General features: G+C 58.4%; 1 protein-coding gene across 1 annotated transcript; it reads left to right on the top strand.

Moving 5' to 3' along the window:
- The first annotated feature begins 3,055 nt into the window (after positions 1-3,055).
- LOC106556976 (Golgi-associated RAB2 interactor protein 1A-like) lies at positions 3,056-9,115 on the top strand. Its single transcript, XM_087722483.1, is given in 8 exon segments — positions 3,056-4,055; positions 4,387-4,565; positions 5,280-5,428; positions 5,431-5,540; positions 6,946-7,012; positions 7,677-7,739; positions 7,891-8,037; positions 8,040-9,115. Coding segments are annotated over 8 exon segments (972 nt in total). The 5' UTR covers positions 3,056-3,875; the 3' UTR covers positions 8,117-9,115.
- Positions 9,116-15,943: the final 6,828 nt, after the last annotated feature.

Here is a 15,943-nt window from a genome sequence, read left to right on the forward strand (position 1 = left end):
GGAGCAGGACTGCTCCCCCTCCTGGCATCTGATCTGGAACGGAGCAAGTCTGCCCCTAATGGTTTCCCCTCCTCTTGGGGTGTCTGTGAGAGCGAGAGAACAGAGAGAGGAAGAGAAAGCAGGAGGAGGAGGGGAGAGGGAGGGAGGGAGGAGGGGAGAGGCGGGGGGGGGGATAGAAGAGTCTGGCACTTGTGTCCTCCCCAGGACCCACAGTCCAATAAAAAGGCTCAGAGCCAAAAGACCGGCTGCTTCCTGAAGTCCCCTCCCCCTGCCAAAGGCAAGCAGGGACGAGAGGCCGCCCATCCTCGAACTGCCCCCTTCAGGACCTGGGGTCCAGTAGATCTGCTTGGCCAAAGGAGGGGGGAAGCCAGGGACCCACTCCTGAGCTCCCCCCCAAAAAAAACTCTTGGTCTTCCTGCGGTCACAGCACAGAACCTCCCACCTGCGATGGCAGCTGATCTACAGCAGGTGGCAGGCTTGAGCAGGCTTCTCAAAACAGTCAAGCAGAACTTGACTTTGGGTGAAGCAGAACGTGGCTTGTGGAGCAGCAAACTCTCGTGTGGGCCACACAATTGGCGGCCGGCATTTTCTTTTTGGCAAATTCGTGGAGAAACGCTGCCGTGGGATGAACACCCCTGCAGCTATCTCAGCAAGCCTCCCTTTAGCTTGGATTTCAACCCAGGAGGGAGCCCCCTGCGCCCCCAAACGGTTGGTGGTTCCATGTTCTCAGGAGGCGGCCAGAGAGAAGTCATTTCGGGTGGCATCAGCAGATCTTCTGATCCCAATTTGTGAAGGTTCAGAACTGGTGCCAAGGGGAAGTGCGGAAACTATGGATAATTCTAAACGCCCCGAGGAAAAATAGTCAACTAACCATTTAATTGAATTCAACCCTTATCGGATTCCAGCTTCCGGGGGAGGGGGAGCAGCCAAAAAAGCCCCTGGATGAGCACGAATGGCCGACTGAGTTCCGGTTTGCCTTCAGGAAATTGAGGCCAGGCAGGAAGGACCAGAAACCTTGGAGGGGGCACAGAGAACCCCCCACCCCCATTGTTAGAGGAGGGAGTCTTTGTTCAGGGGGGCTGTGCTGCTGGGGCAGCCACCGTCTCCTTTGGCCCGGGAGCAGCTGATTTGGGGGTCTCCAGGCCTTTCCCTCATTTCCCCTCCCCCTCCCTCAAGGTCCGGGCCGCCTGCCTTGGCGGCCAGCAATGCTCGTCTTCGGTGGGGAGATGATTTGGGGTGCAGGCATTCCTTGACGTATGGCCACAATTGAGCCCAACATTTCTTTTGCTAAGCGAGACAGTCGTTAAGTGATTTTGCCCCATTGTATTGCCACGGCTAGTAAATGAATCACTGCAGTTAAGTTAGGAATACGGTTGTTGAGTAAATCTGGCTTCTCCATGGACTTTTCTATCAAAAGGTCCCAAAAGGGGATCACTTGACAACTCCCCCCCCCCACCAGGACACTGAAGCCGTGAGAGCAACAGCCCTTAGACTCGTATCCTGCTTTGCGGTGCTTCCCAGCCCTCTCCAAGCGGTTGACAGAGTCGGCCTCCTGCCCCCAACCTCGGAAGGACGGAAGGCTGAGTCAACCTGGAGCCTGGTGAGATTCGATCTGCCAAATTGCAGCCAGCCGGCAGTCAGCAGAAGAAGCCTGCAGTGCTGCACTCTAACCACTGCGCCACCGGGGCTGATCAATGCATGCTAGCCGCCAAGTGTTTGAATTTTGATCGCATGACCACAGGGACGGGGCAATGGTCTCGGGTGTGAAGATGGCCAGAGGTCACTTTCTTCAGTGCTGTTGTAACCGGAGTTGGTATTCAGCAGGTTCTGACCGGTTCTGGAGAAGCGGAATTTGAAATTTTGAGTAGTTCGGAGAACCGGCAAAAGCACCTCTGGCTGGCCCCGCCCCATCTGTTCTCTGCCTCTGGAGTCCCAGCGGATGGGGAGGGAGTGGGGACTCTGCAGCTTCCTTCCCCTGCCACAGAACCGGTAGTTAAAAAATGTGAATCCCACCACTGCTGATCGAATAGCCACTAAACAAACCGTTGTTAAGTCAAGGAGTGCCTGTATTCAGGGGGCAGGAATAGTGTGGGGATGGAAGGGAATGGAGTAGGCTGGCAGGAACTAGGAGCCAGGCCTCCTCTTAAGCTCGGCCCCAGCCCTGTTTGCCTCTCTGAGGCTCTTAAACCCTGGCCTCAGCAGCGGTCAAGGGCCCCCCCGTGCCTTGGCTTCGTTTTCACGATTGTGTTTAAAATATTTTTAAAAACCCAACATTTGGGAACCATTGATTGAGGTGGGAGGCTAAATAAATTGAATAAATAAAATTAAAAGGCTGGTGGCCTCGCTCGTCCGCAGAGCAGCTGGAAGGGGGGCCGCCCCACCCAGAAGAGGGGAGGGTCCCATTGGTGGGCTGCTCCGGCTGCTGACACGGGACTTTGACCCTTCTGCCCTGGAAGATGGGGGGGGGGCTTGGGTCGTCTGAGCCTGGGCCCGGAGGGACCAATCCTGCCTGCCCCTTTAGTGTAGGATACTCTTTATTGTCATAAACAAAATTTGCTGCTGATCTGACAGGAGAGGAGCCGCGATTTGAGTCTGTGTGAACTGAGCTGAGGACCAGCCATAGAGAGAAAGAGACGCTTTCTCTCTATAGTTCCCCCGTGTCTTCTTCTAAGGCCCCCGTCTTGTCTGTGGAGCCCGTGAGTGGGCCATGAGAGGGAGACTGGATATGCAGCCTGGGCCCTGGGGTCAAGCCATGAGGAAACCCATGGGAGTGGGGTCTATGGAGATCCTCCGTCACTCAGCTGTGGCTTTTTTCCAAAAGTTAAGGCCTGTTTTTTCCATCTCGGAAGGTGTGTGAGGAATGTTGGGGGACACATAGCTTTTAAGCTTTTTTTTTTTTAAATCTATGATGGTGCTGTTGAGATTGTTGTTATTTGGAGGTCTGGATTTGTAGGGTATTTTAGCTGAGAGCCCCCCAGAGCCCCTGAGAAGGGGGGTCATAGAAACATACAGTCAATAACTGAGTCCTTCCCCCCTCCCCTCCCCAGAGGAAGAAGACCAGAGGTAAGAATCATAGGTGATTGTCCAAATCTACCGAGAAACTCCTCGTAGGCAAGGCCTACACCAGAGGGGAGGGGTCTCCCTGCAGAGGCCGTGGGTTCGCCCTCTTGGCCAGAAGAAGCTGAAGAAAGGGTCCCTCGAAGTCGGTCTAGATCAGGGGTCTCCAGCCTTGGCGCGTTGAGGACTTGTGGACTTCAACTCCCAGAATTCCCCATCTCCCTATCTGAGCCATCTCCCGTCTTTCTGACCCAAGGGGAGGGGGAGGGGGAGGGAGGGGAGGGCGTCACGGGTGTGCACTCACTTCCCTGGGCCTCCCCTGGTCAGATCCTCGTGTTCCCTTCCATCCTGGGCACAAAGTCCTGGCCCTGATCGCCTTCTTAGCACAGAAGTTATCTGTTATGGACCCGAGTTGAGGGTTAACCTGTTGTGTAAACGCAGCCTTTACAAACTGCCAGGATGTCTGTGGATGCCCATGAAACGCCACACGGCGTTAGGGGCCTGTTAATGGGGAGGGGGGAATGGTGAGCCATCGGACCTCCCTGCCACTTGGGGAACTCTAAGGGCAACCCAATCCATGCCAGGCTGGCAGTCCCCAGTGCTCCAGGCTGGGCTCTGGGCTCTGCTGCCATCTCGATGGAGCCAGCCCTTCCACTGCCAGTGTGACATCACAGCTTCTTCCAGGTGGCACCCCAATGCCACTGTGATGCACACAGCTCTGCTCTGACCTGTTCCACGCACTGCTGAGCCAGCTGCCCCCCCCCTCGCTGAGTCAGTGCTGGCTGCTGCTGCCTGGCCAGCTAAGGGAGGGCCTGGGCATGCCTGGCTCCTTGAGCCCAGCTGCCCTACGTCTCATGGCTAGTGGGCTCTTCACTGGCAGCAACCCAGACGCTGGCAGGGCACTCGGCTTGGAGGGGGGGCTGCTCTGCCAGCTGATCCGTTCCCCAGATTACAATCTCTTCCCCAACTCAGCAGTCTTTGAGAGCAACTTCATTCAGGTTTGTGGGCTGGGTGGGTTAGCGGAGGGAGCCCCTTTCCCTGGTCCCGCCTGAACAGGCCTAGGAGGCCGGCTGGGCTGGGTGTGGAGCCCAAGATGCCCACTTAGCCTTCTGCCTTCAGGGCAGAGAGGGTGGCGCAGCTGGTCGCCCCTCCTGCTGAGCACACCTCTGGGAAGGCCGAGCGGGGAGGGTACCCTCACTCGCTGCGCCACCTGGTGGGATCAAGGGGCTGGCTGGATTTGGTGCCAATGGCTTGACTGGATTACTCAGGAGGGGTCTGGCCCTTCAATTAACCCAGGGGTCTCGGGCGGGCGGGGAACGGTTCCCACAGGTCACAAAGAAGGGGAAATGGATAGGCATCACCCACACACCCACCATTGTGACTCTGGCAGTGACCTCCTCGGATCCCTGCCTCCCTCTGCCCAACGTGCTCCTGATGGCGAACCAACGGGCCCCACCTCAGAGGGTCCACGCGGGCAGTCCCCAGCTGTCGCAAATGGACCTGACCAGGTGACGTGGGCCCAGGATCAGGAGGGAGGCATTGGGCCGGGCCTGTCCCTGCCTGGGCTGGGTCAGGATGGCAGAGGCCTTATGGCAGAGGCCTAGGGGGCCTTCCCAGCACCCCGTATTCCTTGGGACCTCCTGAATGGGTCATGCAGCAGCACCATTCGCACAACCTTTGAGGGGACACTGGGAGCCCCCAATACCCCAAGCCGGAAACGGCCACCGGCTAGTTTGGTCTAAGAGGAGTGCGATCATGTGAACAGACCCCCCCCCCTCAATGTTGTGCAAATCCTCCCCTCCAGCTGCTCCTCTAGAGAAGGAGGAAGGGGCCCAGTGTAATCCCTGCCCCTCAAGGGCTGGGAGGGGGTGGACATCGTCCAGAGCCCTGTTTTGGGCCACCCCAAGTCCTCTGTAGCTGCAGAGGGATTCTGGGGCTGATGCCCGACATCCGCTCTGCTTGCGTGACATGCTTGCTCAGGGTTCCCTGGGTCAGGGTTTATTCCTCTCCTGGGAAAGGATCCGGCTGCAGGGAGCAGATTTTTGAGACTTGGGGAGGGGGTGGTTTCAGGGGGGCCTGCTTGAAAGAGGGCAGCCAAAGCCTCCGTCCCCAGCCAAGCCTTCTCCAGAGTCCCCCAGACCCACCCCAGGGGCCCTTGCCCACCTCCCAGCCCCGCCCGCCCCCCCTCTCCTGGAGCTGACTGCCTCCCTTGCTTTGCCCAGGCTGCTCCCCCTCCGCTACGTCCGGCTCTCCGTCCACAACGCCAGCCAGCGCATTTTGCGTCTCCAGACGGTGACCAAGACGGTGTATTACCTGCAGCTGCACCAAGACCACCCAGAGGCCGTCTTTGGGCTCTGGAGCCGCCTGTCCAACATCTGCAGAACGGCCTCTCCACCACCACCAAGGACCCGGCCATCCCCATCCACCACTGCCTGGTCTCCAGCCGCAGCAGCAGCGTCTCTAGCATCGGGCCCTTGGTGGAGGTAGGCGGCCCCTCAACCCCAGGAGGGACCTGGGAGGTCTTCTAGTCCAACCCCCTGCTCATGTCAGTCCAATGGCTGTCCGGTCTCTTCTTCAAAAGCGCCAGGGACGGAGACCCCTCCCCCAACGCCTGTTCCACTTGGTTAGTTTCCTTCCATTGCTCTTTGTCCTGCCCTCTGGTGCTTTGGAGAAGAGACTGACCCCCTCTTCTTTGGGGCAACCCCTCAAACACTGGAATGCTGCTGTTACGTTCCCCCTTCGTCCTTCTTTCCTCTAGGCTGGCCACCCCCAAAGGCTGCAGCCGTTCTCCGTATCTTTTGGCCTCCAGGCCTTCCATCATCTTAGTTGCTCTTCTTCCCACTTTTTCCAAAATCTCAACATCTTTTTTGCAATGTGGTGACCCAAAACTGGATGCGGAATTCCAGTCCTGGCCTCACTGAGGCTTTAGAAAGCGGCACTAATGCTCTGCTGAAGGGCTGCTTGGTCCTGGGGAGGCCGGGTCCAGTGGCTGCCGTGAGAAGCCGCTCTGGGAACATCCCTGCAGGCTGTGGGTGGCTTTCAAGGAACCAGTGGCAGGAGAAGGACGGCCTCAAGGCAGTCAGATGCCCTTCTGCCCCTGGCTTCATGCGGGCTTTGGGTTTCAGAGATCATCAGAAAGGATCGTCTCTCTTGGCCAGCATAGCAGCAATCCGTTATGTGTGTTCTGTGGTGTTTGTGTGTGTCTCCGTGGTGCTCTCTGAGCTTGGTGTGGTTTTTGCAGACTTTTCATAACCCATGTACGTAACATCAACATCAGTGCTAAAAAAGGGAGTGGGATTGCTTTATATACCACTTATATCCTGTGGGTGTTGTTGGAAGTGTTCTTGGTATAGGCAGTTGCTTACCATTTGATTTTCTGAGTTGGCAGTTTCTTGATTCCTCCAAGCACTGATGACGTTCCTTTGTTGGGTCATGAAATGTCTGCAAGAAAACCACCAAGCTCAGAGAGGCCCCCACAGCCCCCCCCAACTCTCTCCAGAAACCTTCTCCCTTCTAGCACTGATGACGTTACCTAGTTGGGTCATGAAATGTCTGCAAGAAAACCACCCAGCTCAGAGAGCACCAGGGACTTCCACAGTTCAAACCCGGGCTACAGATCTATTCCTTGGACAGCACCACTCCCTCAGCTGGTCCCCCATCTCTTTCACGGGGCTGAGCCAAGACCAAACCACCCACCCACTGTAGCTGAAGCTAGTTATGGTGCAAAGAAGCCTGGCCGCACTGCTCCCTTTCCTCCCATCTCCCAGGGATGGAGCTGAAGCAGGGCGGGGGGGGGGCGGCAGCCTTTGGGGGAGCAGGACGTTGGTTGCTGGCTCTCTGGGCTCATGGAATTTGGGGGTCTCCATCTAATACCAGCCTCTCCCCCAGACACAGCGCTCGGATACGGTGGTGAGGAGCACAGGGGTGACCAAGAGAGTGAGCAGGAAGGTGTCGGGTAGCCCCACCCACTTCCCCCAAGTCTCAAGCAAATCCAGAAAAAGCCTCGGAGGAAGTGGGCAGATCAGCCACCACCACCCTGCTCCCCCCGCTCCCTCCCGCCCCCCGCTCCCCTCCCTCTCACCCGTCTGTTTGGGTCAAACCTCTGAATTGCATCCGCTTCTCTCCTACTTTGGGGCTGAAGCCTGCTTATCATTTCCTCCTCTGCCACCTGGGTGAGCAATTTGGGGACCTGAGGTGGGCTCTGCAAGGCAGGTTCCCTCAGGCTGAGGGCCAGGGTGGCTTGACAGGGCAGCCACGGACAGGACAGCCCTTCATTCACCGGAGGCTTTTATTTATCCTTATTCCCAAGTTTGCTTTCATCTGAATTTACATGCTTGGGGGCGGGGGAACGGCAGGGTCGCTTGCCAGGAGAGGAGCCACCGTCTGAGAAGGGCCGGCCATGGGCGTGGGCCATCCTGGGAAGGAGGCATGGGGGGGGCTGGGTGAGAGTCAGGAACCCCCCCCCCACAGGACGTGCTTTGGCGAAGGAAGAGCAGCGCAGGCCCCCTCTCCCCATGAAAGCTCCGGGGCAATCCGCCACAACCTGGGCCGGGCGGAGGTGCGGGGGGGGGACTTGCGGAGGGTCCCCTTCCTGACCGGCCTCTCCTCCTGCGCCAGAGTCTCCTTCCAAACGCAGCAGCAGACCCTGGAGGACACGTCGGGCGTCTCCAGCGACATTAAAGGTGAGCACCGCCCGACAGGCATCCAGGCGGGCGGCGGAGCAGGGAGATTTTGGCCCGAATGCCGGAGCGAGAAGGGCGGGGGCGGCCCTGCAATGGCACAAGGCGGCCACCCGGGGGCGCCCCACCCACCGCCCTCCCTTCTGCCCGGCAGTCCTGTACTACGACCTGCCTCCGCCGCTGGTGTGCGCCCGCTGTAAGGGCCGCCTGCCCAGGAGCGAGCCGCGAACGTGCCGCCTGCACGCCCGGCCTGCCGATTCGGACGTGGAGCTGGCGCCCTGGATGGACCGGAGGACCCACGGCTCTGGCAGCAGGAGACGCCCACCTGGCTGCAGCCCCTCTGCCGCCTCAGCAGCCTCGCCGCCGCCGGCTGGAAATAGGCCGGGCCGGGCCGGGGCGGGACCCCGGCTGGGGCGCACGGCCGCCCGGACACGCCGCCGCCGCCCAAGCAGGACGAGAAGCGACTGGCGGGGCCAAAGCGCGAAAGGGATAAATAAAGCTGCCGGCTGGACCCGACCCAGGAGTGGAGCCCGCTTGCAGAGGAGGCGGGAGGGCCCGACGCCGAAAAGCCCCCGCCCCGGTGCCTGGGTCCAGGGGCGCCCTGGAGCAGAACCCCCCCCCCAGAGGGGAGGGAAATGCACCCGAGGGCAGCTGACTGCTATATGAGCACAGCCAAGAGGCGGAGGGGGCTCTAATAGCCCCCTACTCTTACCAGCCTCTCCCCGTCACCTGGATAGGTACATCAACTGTTGAGGGGAGCCTCTGAGTGGACCGTGGTCCCACACCCAGCACCCCAGCCTCAGGGGCCCCTCACTTGCCCAGAGTAGGTGTCAGGTGCCCACCAAGGTGGCATCCCACCCTCCAGGGTCTGCTTTCCAGGGTCTGCTTTTGGGTGTGGGGGGTGACGGTGGCGAGGCTTCGTTCTGAGCATCCCCAGAAGGTGAGGGAGAAAGAAAGATTTGGGGGCCAGGAGGGGGCTTGGCCGGGGCCTGGCTTTGGAGGCAGGGGCTGAGCGAGGCACCCCACAGATGAAGGGGTCCAAATTTGGGGAAGGGTGGCTGGAAGGGCAAGGTGCTGCTTTCCCCGTGACTGTAAAAGTCCCCACGGCCGTAACGTTAGGGTGTCCCCCCTCCCTTTCACCCCACCCCCCCAGTCATCCGAAGGAAGGTCCAGCCAATTGGGGGGGGCAGAGTGGGAACCAGGGCCTGCGTCTGCCTGCTGAGCCTTGAGGGCAGCTAGAAAGGAGCTAAGGAAGCTTAGTGCCATCCGAGACATCGCTGCCCATCCCGAGGTCAGGGGGCCTGGGAGACGGAACCGACGCTCGAGACCCTCCAGCGCAGGGAGAGCTGCCAGAGCCCCTCCTTTGAAAGGGCCCTGGACAAGTGGGAGACGGCCGGGGTGGGGGGGCGGGTGGGACAGGAAAGGGAGAGTTAACTGGGAAGGTTTTGTGTGTGCAAAACCTCAGTTCTGGCTTCCATCTCCTGTAACCACTTGGCTTTTAAAAGAATGAGAGAAATAAAAAGAATAAAAGTGCTGCAAATGGAGTCCAGAGCCTTCCTTCCCTAGGAAGCCCGGCTGGGGCAGGACGACCGCAGGGCTCTTCGGGGGGAGTGACCGCAGGCAGCCCAAGGAGGCCCCTGGAGGAAGGGGACAGGCCCCTCTGCAGACCCCCAGGGGAATTCTCTGGCGCTGCAAAGCTCTCCAGCTTTTGCAGCTGAGCTGGGTGGTCCTGCCTGGCCCGGAGCCTCCCCCCCTCTGCCCTCCCCCAGCCAGACCCCTCCCCTGCCGGCTGTGTTGGCTCTCAGGCTCCCTGCTGGCTTGCAGTTCTGGGAGGGGGCACCAGGTGCTGCCAGGCCCCTCTTCGTGATGGGGCAGACCCCCCCCCCCCGGGCCAGGAAGGCCAGGCAGCACCTGCGGCTTCTCTCCCAAGCAGAGCCTTCCGCTGGCAACTTCCCTTCGTTCAGGCATCTGGAGGGCCCTCCTGCTGGTCTCCTGCCCTTCCCACAAGCTGCTCCAGGCGTCTCTTTCTGGCCTTCCTCCCGTCCCCAGGATGGAATCTCCAGACGTGGCAGGCTGGGTCAGGCGGGGCCGTCCCTCCTCCCGGGTGGAGGAGGAGGAGGAGGAGGAGGAGGAGGAGGAGGAGGAAGCAGGGGTGCCTCTTCAGCAGCCGGTCCTGCAGCCTCAGGAATAAATCTCCCCAATTCCCCATCTCTCCTTTCTATGTCTAAGGCAGGTTGTGCAGTCCAGCATTTCCCTGCCCACCTTCTCTGGTCTCAGGCTGAGCCGCCTGCCTCCCCTTGAAAACCTCCAGGCCTTTGGCACGAAACCAACTCAGATTCAGAATAGAGCTGGATGGGACCTTGGAGGTCTTCTAGTCCAGCCCCCCGCTTGAGCAAGAGACTCTCTACCATAACAGACAAGTGGCTGCCCAGTCTTTTCTTAAAAGCCTCCAGTGATGGAGCACCCACAACTTCTAGTGGCAAGCTGTTCCACTGGTTAGTTGCTCCAATTGTCATCCTTGGTTCTCTCCTTGATTCATTCCCATTCACTGTTCCTTGTCCTGCCTTCAGGTGCTTCAGGAGAAGAGGTTGTCCCCTCCTTCTCTGGGGCATCCCCTCAAATACGGGAAGGCTGCTATCCTGTCTCCCCTGGTCCTTCTTTTCTCTGGACTTCAGATGTTTTAGTCTCCAGTCCCCTTTAATCGCCCTTTAACCAGCTCCTCCTGCCCCTCTCTGCTACTGGAGATGCATCTGGGGGATGGGGATGGGGGGGGGCAGGAACCCTTCCAACAAGGGCAGGACCCACCCACCCTGTTCCCGTCTCCTCACCTTTCACCTGGGGTTAATGTCGGGCTGTTTCCCCCCCCTGGTGCCCCTGGGCTGGCTGGTGTGCAGTTCCTAGAATCCCGAAGCAGCACATCTGGAGCACATCAGCTTGGGGGAAGCTGCCCCTCCTCTTTGAGGGAGAGCATTTTATCTCCCGCGCTTTGGCACAAACAGGCTGCGGAGCATCCGAACTCTTGTGCTGCCTTCAGGGGTGGAGGGGTGAGCCTCACCCGCGGGGACCTCCAGCCACTTGGCTTCCAAGCCCATTTCTGTTCTTGCTTCCCCCAAAGAAGCTTTTCCAGGAGGCAACTGGGCCTTTTGGTTTCTTTCCTTCGTCGGATGCTTCTTCAGCTCTTCCTGGATGGGAAGCAAGAGGTTTTCAAGGAAAAAACTGAGACGGTCCAGTTGCCTTCTGGAAGGTCATCCGTGGGGCCACCCGGACCCCAGAGATGGAGGCTCCCCTTGGAGGCTCCTCCTGCCTCCCTCCACTTCAAGGAGCCCTGAGGGGGGCCTTTCCACTTGTCCTCCCTATGTGGCTGCTGGGGGGGGGGGAGAATTGGGGGAGGGGGAATGTTTCCTCTTGCTCCTGGGTTTCCTGACTGTCTGGGATCTGCCCTCAACTTACAACGGTTCATTTAATGACCTTTCAAAGTTACAACAGCACTGCGAAAAGCGACTGAGGGCCATTTTTCACCCCCGTGGCTGTGGCACCATCCCTGTGGTCAGGTGATCCAAATCCAGACCCTGGGCACCTGACTCGTATTTATGACGGAGGCCGTGTCCTGGTGTCATGGGAGCCCCTTTTGTGACCTCCTGACCAGCAAAATCAGTGGGGACATTGAAGAACCAGGTCACTAATGTCACCATCGCGGTGGGTCATGTAACAACTGTGGCACGAAGATGGAGCAAAACTCACTGAAGAAACGCCTTGCTCAGCAGTGGGGAAGTTGCCCTTAATTGTGATTGTAAGTGGAGGCCCAGGAGGGGTCCCGGCGGAGAGTCCTGGCCCCACAGAGGCCTCGTGAAGCTTTGCTGATACCCAAACAAGGGGATTCCCCCCCCCCCAACCTGCAGCTAGTGAGCCAGGCTGGGCTGGGACTCCCTCAGGAGGTGCTATGCCCATCCTCAGCAGTAGCTGGACAGAACGGAGCAAGGCCTGGATATGGACGGGGCTAAGCAGGAGGTTACCCACCCCACCCCACTCCACCTCAGCCCACTGCGTCCTGCCCTCCCCCCAGGCAGAGCGGGAGGGAGTTGGCTTCTCAGCAGGGAGGAGGGAAGAGCAGGGGAAATCCATCAATCGCTTTAGCTGAACCTTCCCACATTAAAACCACAAAGACAATCCAGCTGTTCCAAAGCCAAATCAAGCAGCATATCTTGAAGCCAGACCCTTCAGCGTGCCTAGAATCCAGCTCTCGCAGGATCACACGGCACGTATTCCTCAGCCAAGGTGGCTGGACTTCAACTCCCAGAATTCCCCAGCCAGCGTTTTAAGTCCGCCCACTGAAACTGGCCAAGGGTGGGGACCATCGCATAGGAAGAAGGGCCTCTGGCTGGATGAAACCTGGTCTGTTTGTGCTGTGCATTCTTGGTTGGGGCTTACATAAGCCCCGGAGTTGGGTTTTGAGCACAAGTTTGGGGAGTTGGCAACTCCGAGCGCAGCATTCCTGCTCCTCTCCCCGCCATGTGGACTTGGAAGGATTTTACCCTCAGCAGCCAAGCCCTCCTGCAGCTGGGAAGAGCTGAGCTCCCTCGGGTGGAGAATTGGACCTCCTTCCTTCCGCCTTTCTGGGGTGGGGGCAGCGGGGGAGGAGGGCAAGACCCACCTCTGGAGCAAGTGGAGGTGGGATCCTCCCAAGAGGCCGAGGGAGGCAGGATGCAAATACATCAATAGGAAAATAATAAAGTAAATCCAAGCCCTGGGTCTTGGGACGGAACGCTTGCAATTGTGTGTTTGGGTATTTGATTAGTTTATGAAAATATGAAATGCAGACGGACAAATGAAAACAAGGGGAAGAGAAAAAGGAAAGGAAAATGGGAGTTACGCTTGCAATTGTGATGTGCAGCGGAGCATGGCTGACGTGGCTCCCAAAGGCTCCCACCTGGCCCCCTTCTCTCCCCCTCCTCTTCTCTTGCCAGGGATCCAAGCGCAGGCGTTTCATGCGATGGGAGCGCTGGCAGCTGAAGGCCTGGGTGGTTGCGTCTCCTGCCAGCAGGCCCCGGTGCCAAAGACGGTGTGTGTGTGTGTGTGTGTGTGCATCTCCCTCCCCCTTTTCTTGCACACAGAGCCCCCTCCCTCCCTGCTGGCCAGGTCAGGAAGAGCCAGGAAGGCAGAGATTTTGGCTCCCCTCCAGCTGCCTCCCCACACCCTGGAGAGGGGCTCTGGGGCGCTTTGCATGAAGAGGAGGGGTCCTCTGAAGAGAGCTTGTGGGGCGTGGGAGTGAGCCCCGAAGCCCTGGGGAGATCAAGGGTCCAGGAGCGTCTCCAGGGTTCATCCAGAGAAGCCATTCGAAGGGCAGCCACCTTTCCTTCTCTCAAGAGGGCCGAGCCTCATGTGGGGATCCCAAGGAGGGGTTTCCGCCCTGAGAAGGCCCCTCCTTTTATCCTGCGTCCTTGACTTACCTTGTGGGGTGGCAGCTGTGTGCTTTTGACCCTGGGGGCAATGGCCTCGCTTGGGAGGCTGAGTGAGGGTCTCCAGGGAAATGGCCCCAGGGGCCCCAGGGTGAAGGGATGTTGCAGAAAGAACCTTGCCAGGTTTTGCTGCCTTGGCTTGCTCGAGGGCTGCCCCCTTGCTCAGGCTTCCTTGGAAGTCAACCCCATGAAACTCCCTGGGACTTTGGGGGCGATTGGTCCAAAAGAGCTTCCCCATTGTCCATTGTCCAGAGCACGTAGGAGGCCCTTCGCCTATTGCAGCTCTTTGGAAGGGGAGAAGACGCCACAAGAGCCGCTTTCACTGCTTAAAGGTCTGAATACTTGACATAGAATTGCTCCCACAAGGACCATCTGGGCTGCCTCCGCCAGAGACAATGGAGACGGACTGAGGACCCTGGGGCCAGAGAAGCTTCCAGGCTACATGTTGTTTGCAGTGGCAGATGCTCCTGGCCTCCCCGTGCCGGTCGAGGGAGAATGGGAGGCGCGGGGGGGGGCACTTCATCTGGCACCAGGTTGGCCAGGGTGGGAAGAAAGGACTGGACTGGACTGGGCACTGAAGGCCAGGAGCCCTTTGCTGCCAGCTGCAAGAAGCCATCTGGGCTTCCTAAGCAGAATGTTCTGAGTGATCCGGAGGCTTTTGGCTCTCCGGATTCGTCCTGGGTTAAAACAAGGCAGCAACATCTGATATTTTGGAGAGCTGAGAGTGTCCTATTGGTGCCTTATCTTCTCACAACTGGGAAGGGAGATAACTCATCATCCTGATGTTTGGAAGGAAGCTACAGCTAACTGGGGGGGGGAGATGGGGAGCAACGATGGTGCTGGTGGCATTTTCAGGCCAGTCGCCATTCCTTCATCTTTCAGAGTTCTCTTGCAACCACCAAGCCTTTGGTGGCAGACTTGAGGGCAGCCACAGCGGGAAAGCCCGAGAGAGACTCCACTGCAGAGACCTTCCCTCTCTCTTCGTCTGAAGCACAGACACAAAAAACCTGAGCTCAGTTAAGAACACCTCCACTAGACCGATCAGATCCCACAGATTAGGCCTCCTCCGAATTCCATCCGCTGGCCAGTGTCAACTGGCGACTACCCGGAGGAGAGCCTTCTCGGTGGCTGCTCCGACCCTCTGGAACGAACTCCCCGTGGAGATTCGAACCCTCACCACCCTCCAGGCCTTCCGCAAAGCCCTTAAAACCTGGCTGTTCCGACAGGCCTGGGGCTAAAGAGCTGTTGCCCCCGTCTCGAATGGTATGACTGTTGTGTGCTTTTAAATCATGTATTGTTATGTTTCGTCTGTACCCCCCTTCTCTGATTTGAATTGTGAGCCACCCTGAGTCCCCTTTGGGGAAAAGGGCGGCATATAAATGAAATCAAATCAAATCAAATCAATCAAACACGCTGACAGGCGAGATAAGCAACATTAGCCCATCAATTCCTCTCTAAAGCACCAGGTGCCTGGTGAAAGAGGAGATCGGTATGTTGTAGGACTTAAAAAATCCTTGGAGAGGCAAATGGGGGGTTTCCCACGGAGACCTCAGCAGCCACAGGGCTAAATGTCTATGGAGATTCTTGGTAATCCGGGTCATGGTTTGAAAAGGCAACTGGACCTTCTTGAAGATGTTTCTTCAGTTCAGAACTGAAGAAGCTTCTAGGATGAGAAGTGACAGGCCTTCAAGGAACAACCAAGTCCAGCTGCCTTTGGAAAAGCTCCTTTGGGGCTCAGGGCTGAGCTTCATAGAGGGTTTTTGACATACTTTTGATATATTGATATATTGGCACCCACCCTCCAAAGAAGCTGGATAGAAGAGTAGCTAAAGGAAAAAGATTTTCTTCAGGACCATCAACTCCTCCAGGTAGAGCCAACTTCTCCTCTGCTTTGTCCAGATTGGGACCATCTTATGTGTGGAGTAAGGGATAAGTTGGGGGCCCAGAGAGAGAGAGAGAATTTTTCCACAGCCATCCCCACCCTGTGGAAATGCTTCCCCAGATGTTCCATTTGCAGTATTGCTGTGCAACCCCCCCCCCCTTTTTCCTTCTGGGCTTTGATGAGCTGCTTAGATTAGGCTGAGCTGCCATAAACAGTTGTCCGGCTTCATTGATCATCATTGCACGGCTATTGGCTTCATGAATGTTTTGAGGCTGATTTGGGGGCCCTGGGAGCCTCTGGGAGCCAGTTTGGCAGGGCGGAGCCAGAGAAAGGATGCCGGAAGAGCCACGGGGAAGGAGGCTCATGGGGGGATCATGGCAGGACAGACCACTTCAGGCCTTGGCCCCATTCACACCGGTCACTGGGAGGAACCAAAGGGCACTTCAGGCTGCTGGGCAGTTTTTCAGGCCCAACACAGGAAATGCCTCCTCCCCTTTGTGGGAGCCCCACCTCACCCCACCCTTAAAGTGGGCACATTCTGTGCTGTCTGCACCCTTGCCTTTCCTGGAGGATTTCTTTTGTTTTGAAAAACCCACCTCGGGCTGGCTTGGCCAGCAGACCGCCTCTCCGTGCGGGGGGGGGGGGAAGGTGGAGGACCGGGGGTGCATGTGGGAATGGAGGTTCCGGGGGGGGGGCCTTCGGGGCCCTGAGCCTGCAGCCAGCCTCCTTTCCATCTTCCTGCCTGCCACGGGGCTCCCGATAAGCAGCGGCGATCCCAAACTGCTGCCGAGGGGGCCACCCCGTCGGAGTTCTCCGTGAGGGGGAGGGGGCGGCCCTGACAGCTGCCGGGCAGGGGCGGGGCAGGTCGG

The sequence above is a fragment of the Thamnophis sirtalis genome, unplaced genomic scaffold (assembly GCF_051295495.1).
Source record: "Thamnophis sirtalis isolate CommonGarterSnake01/CBP01778 unplaced genomic scaffold, rThaSir2_p1.2 scaffold_9, whole genome shotgun sequence".
Taxonomy (NCBI): Eukaryota; Metazoa; Chordata; class Lepidosauria; order Squamata; family Natricidae; genus Thamnophis; species Thamnophis sirtalis.